Source organism: Physella acuta, unplaced genomic scaffold (assembly GCF_028476545.2).
Source record: "Physella acuta isolate Inbredline_101_S28 unplaced genomic scaffold, ASM2847654v3 ptg000617l, whole genome shotgun sequence".
In the NCBI taxonomy this organism is placed as follows: domain Eukaryota; kingdom Metazoa; phylum Mollusca; class Gastropoda; family Physidae; genus Physella; species Physella acuta.
Window position 1 is genome coordinate 82,501 of NW_026732136.1, and position 10,381 is coordinate 92,881.

Consider the following 10,381-nt stretch of genomic DNA (forward strand, 5'->3'; position numbering starts at 1 on the left):
GTTAAAAAGTTATATAAGATGTCATTAACATAACTATTTAACAATTTTGTATTAGTTTAGATATTTTAACATTACATTACTGTTGTATAATATTGGTATTTTTTTCATCTAGAGTAGCGACAAAGTATCAAAGTTATCTCGTCACATGGTTAATGAAAATCATGGATCTTTTGTATTAACTGACACCTCACTTCGAGGGGAGAGTTAAAAACTAATAAGCTTTTAATGCTGTAGGTATTTACAAATGTTTTACATCTCAAATAAAAATTAAACTGATGAGGCTAAATTTTGCTCCAGGAACTATGTGAAATGCTGTACAATGCAGATTTTTCAAGCGCTCACTCTTTAGACAATAATGGAACAAAACCTCCAACAGAGTTTAAATATGGTATTGAGTTTGTATTGTTTCTTAAAATCTAGAATATATTTTTAAAAACTATATTTTAAAAAATGGGAGTGAGCTCAGCTAAACAGTCTCATATATTCATATATATTAACAGTAAGGGTTGGGATGACACTTCCTGTGAAATTAGGCAATATAAATGGTAGCTAAGTTTTTAACAAAATCACTTGTATAATGAGACAACACAGGCAATTCAATTGATTCAATTTATTCAATTACGGTAACAATAGTAGGCACGAAGGCGTTTTTTCACATTCTTAGAATATGCTGCTTCATCATTTCATAAGAATATGATACAAAATTATCATGCACACATTGCAAAACAGTCATAGACAAGTATTGCAAAATTTGTGTTATTCCAACTTGGGAAGGCGTAAAACATCAAGACTTTGATTGTTTCATTATAAAACTTCCCCCATTCTCTGTATAAAAGATATTAAAAAGCAAACTTACATTGAAATTCCCTACTGATTTTTTGTATTTTCAAGTTTTAATAAGATTTCTTTATGTTTAGGTGGTCTTGGTCCAGTTCGGTCAGGAGGGGCAATCCAAGGTTTTGGGAACAGCCCAACACAACAATCAAGTATAAAAGAGTTTGTTTACAATATTTTAAATTATCAAAATATAATACATTTATTAGCTCTGAAAAAATATACTTTAGAATTTTTTGAATCTTTGGGATCAGGAAAAGTTCATAAAATCTTTAAATAGTGTTTAAACCTTCATATTTACAGCAAAAACTTCTGATCCAACTATCATTGTTTTTTAAAATAACTTTTTTTAATGTCAACCCTGAGTACACTAAAATTAATCATTCTTCAATTTTTTTTTTAAATAGAAGGAATAGGGGAAACAATCCTAGATGGCATTGAGAAACTTGGTGCTAAACTGTCAGAAACAGCTGCAGATCGACAAGCAGCATTGTTAGCTAAACTAGATCTAGGCAGCTCAACAAGTAACTACCAGCCCCCTGTTGTTTGTGACTCAACAGTCCACACCTTTCATTCAAAAACAGAAGAGTCTAACACAAATTCGAGCAAAACTGACTTCAAAAGCAGTAAGTGATAATTTGATTATTTTTAGTAGATTTTATGGTATATTAGTATTTAGTAATCATTTGTTTTTTTATTCTATTGAGTTGTTTACAGACCTTGTGATTAATAGGGCAGATGAAGTAGAGTTCATCTGTGTCTGTGATCTCAGCATATAAAGGGATAGTCTTTTGATTTCTCTAACATAAGTCAGGTACCCACCAGAGTGGGGTTGACTCAGGGACATCCTACAGACACTGAGTCAAGATCTGAACTTGAGACTTTCAGATGAGCAGTCTTATGCTCTCCTGTCTCACCACACTATCCCATATTTTATTGAGGCTGAGGATAATTATTGCACACAATTTTATTTTTCATTTTATGATGTAACATTTCACTACTCTATATCTTTTAAAATTATTTTTAGTTCCAGTAAAAAAACATCAGCCAGGGAAAGCTGGAGGAGGCTGGGGGGATGATGAAGATGACAATAGCTTAGATGATGCAACTGACAATGACCAATTCACTATGGATACTGATAGTTTAGCTGACCCGTCCATCAAGTTTGTTTTGGATTTATTTATTTTTCTGGGTCTAACATAAAAGTAAAGTGCTTCCTTTTACACTTTTGGTGTGTAAGGTTAATGAAGTAGAGCTCAACTGTTTCAGTAACCTTAGCATATAAAATGTTGTCGGTTCTATGTGCAACCACTTTTACTTCCTATGTCTATCATGTTAGCAGTTATGTGTTCTATGTCCTGCCACACAGTTATATGTATAAGATATTTATTTGGAGCCCAGTGTTATAAGATACTACCTTACTTTTGACACTGGGATGCCATTATAATATTCTCTAAAAAAATACTCAGCCAGAAACTATGTATTAAACATTGTACCTGAACTTTATAACTATAACAGTATTCTGGACTTTGATATGGAATTAGTTTTACATTTGTAGTTTTAGTTTCCACTATTTTATAGAAAACCACCAGGCTCAGTGTAAATGTGCTGGCACATAACTCACATATTTTTTTGCATACGATGGCTCCTCATTCAACTTGTAACTTGTCACTCACAAGAAATACTACTTAAAATATTGATGTTGCTTTTATTTGTAAAGGTTGCCCCCTGAAGCAGATTGGCAGGAAGAATCAAACCTGGTTACAGCAATACTGAGACAAGGGTCAACAGGTCAAGGCAAAGCTTACTTAACCCCATCCAGTGTGGCATCATTTCTATCAAAGTGTACGACCTTGAGTTGCGACTCTGTGGTTGAGTTGCTGGTCACCAACTTGTCGAGTGGAGATGCTGGGATTATTGTTGTATGTTTTCACTTAAACTCTTAAATTGTTTTCACCTCAACAATGTTAAATTTCCTCTCTGTAATATATTTTAGTCCTTCTCCAACTTAGTTGCCCTTACGGACCTAACTGTCTATAAGGCAAATAAATTAGAGTTCACCTGTTTCTGTCACTTGAACATTTGAAGGGATAGTGTGGTTTGTTCTATCCCCAGCCACTTTTACTTTCTCTAGCTTGAGTCAGGTACCCACACAGACACAAGTGAGAAAGCAGAACTAGTACATTTCAGATTAGCACTTGTGTGCTCTACTGCGTGATCACACCATTTCTCTAACATTTTAATTTAGATTGTTGTTAATGCATGCATTTAAAACACACACATACCGTATAATATATCTTTAATATGAACTTTGTTAATTACTTTAGAATATTGTCAGTTTTAACTCAAATTTAATTATATATTTTGAACACTAAAGAAATTTTTTCTAACTAGTTTCTAATTATTTTCAATTTTTAGCGAAGTTTACAACTACTGGAAGGAATAATCTTCAATAATGAGGAACTCATAAGCCTTGACCTTTTAACCTCAATCTGTAAAGATGGTCTGATAACGTGCTACAATAACTCACTGACACACATTCAGTCAGACAAAGAGACTGGACTTCACAGTGACCAGTTAAGTAATTTAAATCAAAGTCTATGGTCTTCTGTCCAGATGAAATCAGCAAAAATTGGACTTATACTGCAACAGCTTTCATCTCAAAAGGAAGTCATACCATCAACATTGATAAACAATCTTTTTACCACAGTCAGCTGAATCCTACTACAGCAATACACAACAATAAAAAATGTGATCACTTGAACAGTAATTAGTGCAATAATTTATAAATGTTATTTGTAACTCAAAAATGTGCAAATGTCCATATCGTCACAAATTTCCAATATTTGCTTATGCTTCAGTAAATACAAAGTAGTCTGTGTACAATGTTTTAACCCTTTAGTTGTTGGTGTATGCTTTATCAGGTTTTTAAAATAAATCGGAATTAAAACATTTTTTTATATTTCTAATTATAGATGATTAAACTACATTAACAGTAGTAAGCCCCTAACTTTTGGATACAAAGTTTAAAAAACACTAAATATTTAAAACATGATTAGTAATGCTGCCTTTATATTTTTTGTACCTAAAATTAATTTTTGAACTGATTTGACTATGTTGGAAAGAACAAAGTTAAATGTCAAATTTTTAAACTAAGAGCTCAAGTTCTTGGTGCAAGGTTTAACTTATTTTCTTCTAATATCTTTAATGTTTAAAGAATAAACTTTGTATAAAATGTCATCTGATCTTGTTCTGTTGAACTTTAGTATCCAAAGAAAGATAGTGATTCACATTGTTGGACTTGCTTTGTAGTTTAGGGGTTATTTAAGAATAATATCATTTTTATGTACCACAAAAATATCCTAATACATGATACTATTTTATTTATCATGAGATCTACAATTCTCTACAATTTTTAAGTGCTCCCCAAAATAATCTACAGACTGGCATTGTATAGCTTCACTTAGTAAATGTAACATTTGCACACTTTTATTTCCTTTTTAAAAATTATATATACTTTATTTAAAAGATACAGTTACAAATGTTTACTGTAAAATAAAAGGCTTTTTTAATTTTAAAAATTAATTTTCAATACCTGCAATATATTTAAAATTATTGAAAAATAATTTTTTTTCTGATGCTTAGGTTTGATAAATAGCTACAAAAATCTACTGATAAATCAATTCAAAATTTCATAATTCTTATTCGCTTTATATTCCATACTCTATGAACTAATGAACCAGTCAGTCATTCTGTCATGTTTTTATATTAATTGTGGTATCTTGAGCAACAACATTTTTCTTCACTGCATTAAACATAAACAATCTGTTTACACTTTATTTTTATATCAATTAAGTGTAAATATTACCAATTGAAACTTCAGTACATGTTATAAGTAGAATCTATAGCATATTTTTTTAAAAATTTAATTAACGAAATTTTTCTTTTTCAAAATATAAACCGCTTGTAACAAACATTAATTAGTTACAGGTACTTTGGTAAATATTTCTACAATTCTTACAAATCCATTCGAAATACTCACTCTATATACAATATCAAATTTGTGCATGGCAAATTCATTCTGTAAAGCAGAAAGCTACAAGTTTATGTTTTAATCAATGAAAATCAGATAGCTGATATTTTCACTGAATTTCTTTGTGAAATCTTTCAAACAGTGTGGTACATTACCCTTACAACAGTGTTCTATGTAACAATGCCAGTACTTCATAGACTAAAGCTAAGAACATCTGCAACGTCTATTAAAAAAAACGACTGTACACATTATACCAAGTAGCCTACTTAAAGCTCTACCTTGCTTGTTTCTGCACGAAGCTACTGACTACTTTAAGCACTATGTAGTGAGTTGTACACATATTACATGTTTTCCTACTTTTAATACATCTGAGATCTTATATGTGAATACTCAATTGAAAGCTGATTTTACTCCTTAAGCTATGCTAGTTCACTGGTTTGATTTAATGACACCATTGGTGAAATGGGTCTCCCAATATTTTTCGTTTGTTTAAAAAAAAGTTTGATATCAATATCTGTGGGTGCTACTATACTTAGATTTGGCTCATCATTGCTAACGTTACTGTTCACATGACCACAACTTGGAGTGTGAACTTGATCTGCGAGTTTCACCTGAGCAGCGTTGACATGGAACTTCCCTGGCTTTCTGTCACATATAACCCTGGACCAACGATCTGTGTACAGGGACCGGCTGGTAGTTCCGTCAATGTAACGGTTTAGGATCATGCAAACAATGCCCACCACTGTCAGGAGGATGGACACTAATGTTAAAGAGAAACCTGAGCTGGACTGGGCCATCTGCTGGCCTTGACCGATGACATTGGCCTTTAACCCTCCCATCAATAGAGTGGATGTGAAACTTGAGATAGCTGTAGAGGGAGATAATGAAGCAGCATGTAGTGGTTCACATAGTCATTAATTAATAATTATTTCGCTGAATAATTTAATGATTTTAAAAAGTCTCCATGCATACTCACAAAGATTATTAAGTATAATATAGCATAATAGGCCTAAAATATAATGAGGCATTATGAATATGGGAAAGCAATTTTGTCTTAATCACAACACGCAGAAAAAGGTCAGCTTCCTACTTGTATGTACCTGTGTAATCACTTGCTTGACAAGTTACTAACAGAATACAACCTTTACATGTATTTATTATTTAGTTAAGTAATTGAACTAAGTAGGCTTGGTTTAGAAATTGAGCCAGGCACAAAACGTATTAACAGCTCCATCACCAAGAAAGATAACTCAGAGTGCAGGACCGACAACTGCGTAAACAAAATCCACTGATTCTTTTTCGTGCAAGAGATATTAGCTAATGACTTGCCTGTCGTTGAGAGTATTCGTCTGTCGTCGTGAATATAATCGTTGTATTCGTTGTGAAAAGTGCTCGTCCGCGTCTATTAAGTATTTAGCCAGTGCAATAAAACAAGCATTGAAACTATCCGTGTACTGTTAGTCATTTGTATCAGTATAAGATCGTTTTATTTATAAATCCACGTTGTCATACAAGGTCGACCCCGTCCTAAACTCGCAACAAGAGTGTCTAACATCTACATAGTCCTACATCTCATTTGCATTTACAATTTACAATATAATGATATATAGGTCTACAATAATACATGTACATCATACGTAATCTAGTTGGTAGGCAGACTCCTGCTGCCAACGATGAATCATTGCTATCTAGATATACTACCAGTAACAAATTTCAAATAATGACCTAACATCAGTTGCATCCCACAGTGTTACTTAACAACAATAACACTTAGGTCAGCGTGACCTAACATCAATAACACCACAGTGTGACCTAACATCGATAAAACCACAGTGTGACCTAATAAATAAAACCACGGCGTGACCTAACATTAGTAACACCACAGTGTGACCTAGCATCAATAACACGTAGGTCAGCGTGACATCAGTAAAATAGCTTGTTATAGCCACAATTAAGCATATTGCATACTATTTTTTTAAAAATTCTTACAATGAGCACACGAAATCAATTACCTGCTATTGGAAACAGGAACTCCACTATCACCATTTTATCCACCGAGTTGCAGTATCGCTGCAATTGTTTTGGGATGCACATCTGAAGCACCATCGATAACAATCCAAGAATGTACAGTATTGCCGAAATTGCCAACATGATTTGAATCATTTCTGTTGAACTTTTGTCTGATGAATTTGGGAAACGTGGTTTGTTTTTGTTTTTAAATTTTCATATAAGTAAAAGCTAGTAACGATGATTAAATAGATACTAGTGGGCGTTTTTAACAGCTGTTCAGGTTTTTTCTTAGGTTACAATATGTCAGGATTTCTACAGGGCCTATGTCTGACATAAGCCTGCCTATGGGGTCATCCATAAATGACGTCACACATTTTTTGACGATTTTTACATCCCCCCTCCCCTCCGTCACACGTCGTCACAAAAAGCCAGACCCCCCTAAAATGACTCACACCTCAACCTACAACCCGCCTCAAAATTGCAGTTGAATTTTTTTTAAACATCTATATTTTTCCAAAATCTTGTCTAAACTATTACAATTTATTAAAACAGTTATCTAAAACGCGAAATAACGCCTAAAATTAGTTTTCTAACATTGCTGTTTTATAATACAAAAATGTGACGTCCCAACATCTGAACCCCTCCTCCCCATCACACATCGTCACAAAATTACGGACCCCCCCTCCCCCCTACGAGTGTGACGTCATTTATGGATGACCCCCTATGTCTGTATAGTCCCTTTAGTAAAACAGCAACATTAGAAATACGGTGTTATTTTAAAGCATTAACGAGACTAAGGTACTCATAAATAGATATAGTTTCTGTACAGAAAGAACGAAAATTTAAAATTGTGAGAGCATTTATAAACAACCATTTAGCTATAGCCTGAGCCTATATTGTAAAACAAAATAAACTTTGGTCGCAAAATGTAGGCCTATTTAAAAGATTTTTATGGCGACCAACGACGTCATGTGACTTCAAAGAGCTTGATTGACCAACTAACGACGTTACTAATTGTTTTCCCTGAGTGATTGGCCTAACATAGGACAAAACATGCGCAGTTGTGTCGTCTTTCCCATCCCACAGCAGCCGAGTTCGCCCATACATGACGTCACGTCATTTTATATTTTAGCCAGTTTTCCTCCACGCCAACCTTCAACCCCCCCCCACCCCCCCCCCCCAAGTCACACATCACAGCGAAGTCTGGCCCATCTCTCCCTTTATGCACAGCGTCATTTTTATAGCCGCCTTTTTAGAGCTGTTAAACCGTCTACATTCTAAGCTCCTGGTGCATTTCAAATTTTACTTATATGTAATTTACTTTAGAGATTAAGCACATATTATACAACACGAAAGGGTAGGTTTCGTCATCACCATTCCTGTGGACCCCTTGGGTGGCATAGGAACGCAACCAAACATATCCATCGTACTCGTTTCTGGGCGATTCCTCCAAGTTGGGTCCACGGCATTCCGGCTGCTTCTGCTTCACTGACAGCTGACATTTTCCAAGTTTGTTTTGGCCAACCTACTTTCCCTTTTCCTTTGGGGATTCCAATCTAGTACATGTCTTGATGTTGCTAGTCAGGGGCGTAGCGAGGGGGGGGGGGCGGGGGGTGCGGACCGCACCGGGTGACACCATTTAAGGGGGGGGGGCGACACCAAGGCAAAAAATAGCAAAATATAGAGAGAAAAACTTGAGGGGGGGGATGCAAATCGAAAGTTTGAGGGGGGGGGGGGTGCAAATCGAAAACTTGAGGGAGGGGGGGGTGTGCAAATCGAAAGTTTGAGGGGGGGGTGCAAATCGAAAACTTGAAAGTTTGTCCCCGGGAAGGGTCACAACGCCTCTGGGGGGGGGGGGGGTGACACCATTAAGTGCCGCACCGGGTGACACCCGACCTCGCTACGCCACTGTTGCTAGTTGAGGGGGTGGTTTACCATATCGTTATATGCCCACATATTTGTCATGTGTGAAACGGTGGTGATATGCAACACTGTATGCGCTTTTATCTATTCTCATTTTGTTGTACTCTACATTACCTGCATTGGTCTGGGATAAATATATTTTCTCTAAAATGTAATGTCTATTTAAAAAATCCCACTGTTTTGTAGTACTAAATTTTATGTTATGTAGTATGGTGGTGTAGTGTTAAAATGGATAGTGGTTTGGGTGAGGTGAACTACTATTTCAAACATGATGGTCCAAGGGGGAAGTTGAAGTAAAGTTGACCTGTTTCATGGACCTTGGTATATGAAGGGATAGTGTGGTCTGCCTGCACTATGCCCTTTACTTTCCCCAAGCTGAGGCAGGTACCCATTTAAGCTGGGTGGACTCGAGGACTTTTTACTTACACCAACCCGGGATTCGAACTCAAGTCTTTCGGAAAACAGTCGTACGCTCTACCATCCGATCATCCCATCCCACAGTGGGGTTGACAAAAACATCATATTTTCATGTTATACATTGTGCACACAAAACTCACCAACTCCCTCTAACACAACCCACGGGTGGTAACAGGTCCCGTCGAGCTTACACGCAGACCACGGTCCGTAGTTTGTCACGGCCGTGTGCTCCCAATGGTCGCCGCTGAAGTTCACAACAACCCAACGGTTGGACGTCATGCCCAGAAAATAAAACACCATCTTGCCGGAACCTCCTGTCTAGTGGCAGGTCAATATATATATATATATATATATATATATATATATATATATATATATATATATATATATATATATATATATATATATATATATATATATATATATATATATATATATATATATATATATATATATATATATATACATACATACATACATACATACATACATATATATATATATATATATATATATATATATATATATATATATATATATATATATATATATATATAATACATACATACATACATACATACATACATACATACATACATACATACATACATACATATATATATATATATATATATATATATATGAAAAATGTTTTGACCCCCCCCCCCCCCCCCCCCCCCCCCCCCCCCCCCCCCCCCCCCCCCCCCCCCCCCCCCCCCCCCCCCCCCCCCCCCCCCCCCCCCCCCCCCCCCCCCCCCCCCCCCCCCCCCACAAGGACAAATTCCTGCTTAAGCCGTTTAACACGCTAGAGATCACAGCTACACAGAACTGGATAAGACACGACCACTCTAATGGAGCAGACGTCCATCCCAACAAGAGAACCCTTAGCTTAGAACTCCCAGGGCAAGTGAAATAGACGATAGCTAATGAAGACCTGGAAATGAGACATGTGAACCCCCCCCCCCCCCCCATTTAAAAAAAATAATTACGGTGAACTGATACTGACAATAATTTCGGTACATGCGAGCAGCCCCCTTCGCCTATTTTAGATAATATAATAGTCATTCATGCAATATAATATGTGAATTATGTGCAGTTTCTTTTAGGCAGCTGCCTCCACCACCCCCCCCTTATACAAAATATATACTTCAACTAGTGCTCCGC

General features: G+C 35.9%; 1 protein-coding gene across 5 annotated transcripts in view; it reads left to right on the plus strand.

Moving 5' to 3' along the window:
* LOC131947971 (AP-4 complex accessory subunit Tepsin) overlaps positions 1 to 4,074 on the plus strand; it is an 8,648-nt gene extending 4,574 nt beyond the window's left edge. For all 5 annotated transcript variants that reach the window (XM_059309394.1, XM_059309392.1, XM_059309393.1 and 2 more), the window contains 6 exons: positions 298 to 388; positions 918 to 986; positions 1,242 to 1,460; positions 1,862 to 1,997; positions 2,555 to 2,756; positions 3,253 to 4,074. In XM_059309394.1, the coding sequence (XP_059165377.1) occupies positions 298 to 388; positions 918 to 986; positions 1,242 to 1,460; positions 1,862 to 1,997; positions 2,555 to 2,756; positions 3,253 to 3,552 (1,017 nt within the window). In that variant the 3' untranslated portion in view covers positions 3,553 to 4,074. The remainder of the gene's footprint in view (positions 1 to 297; positions 389 to 917; positions 987 to 1,241; positions 1,461 to 1,861; positions 1,998 to 2,554; positions 2,757 to 3,252) is intronic.
* Positions 4,075 to 10,381: the final 6,307 nt, after the last annotated feature.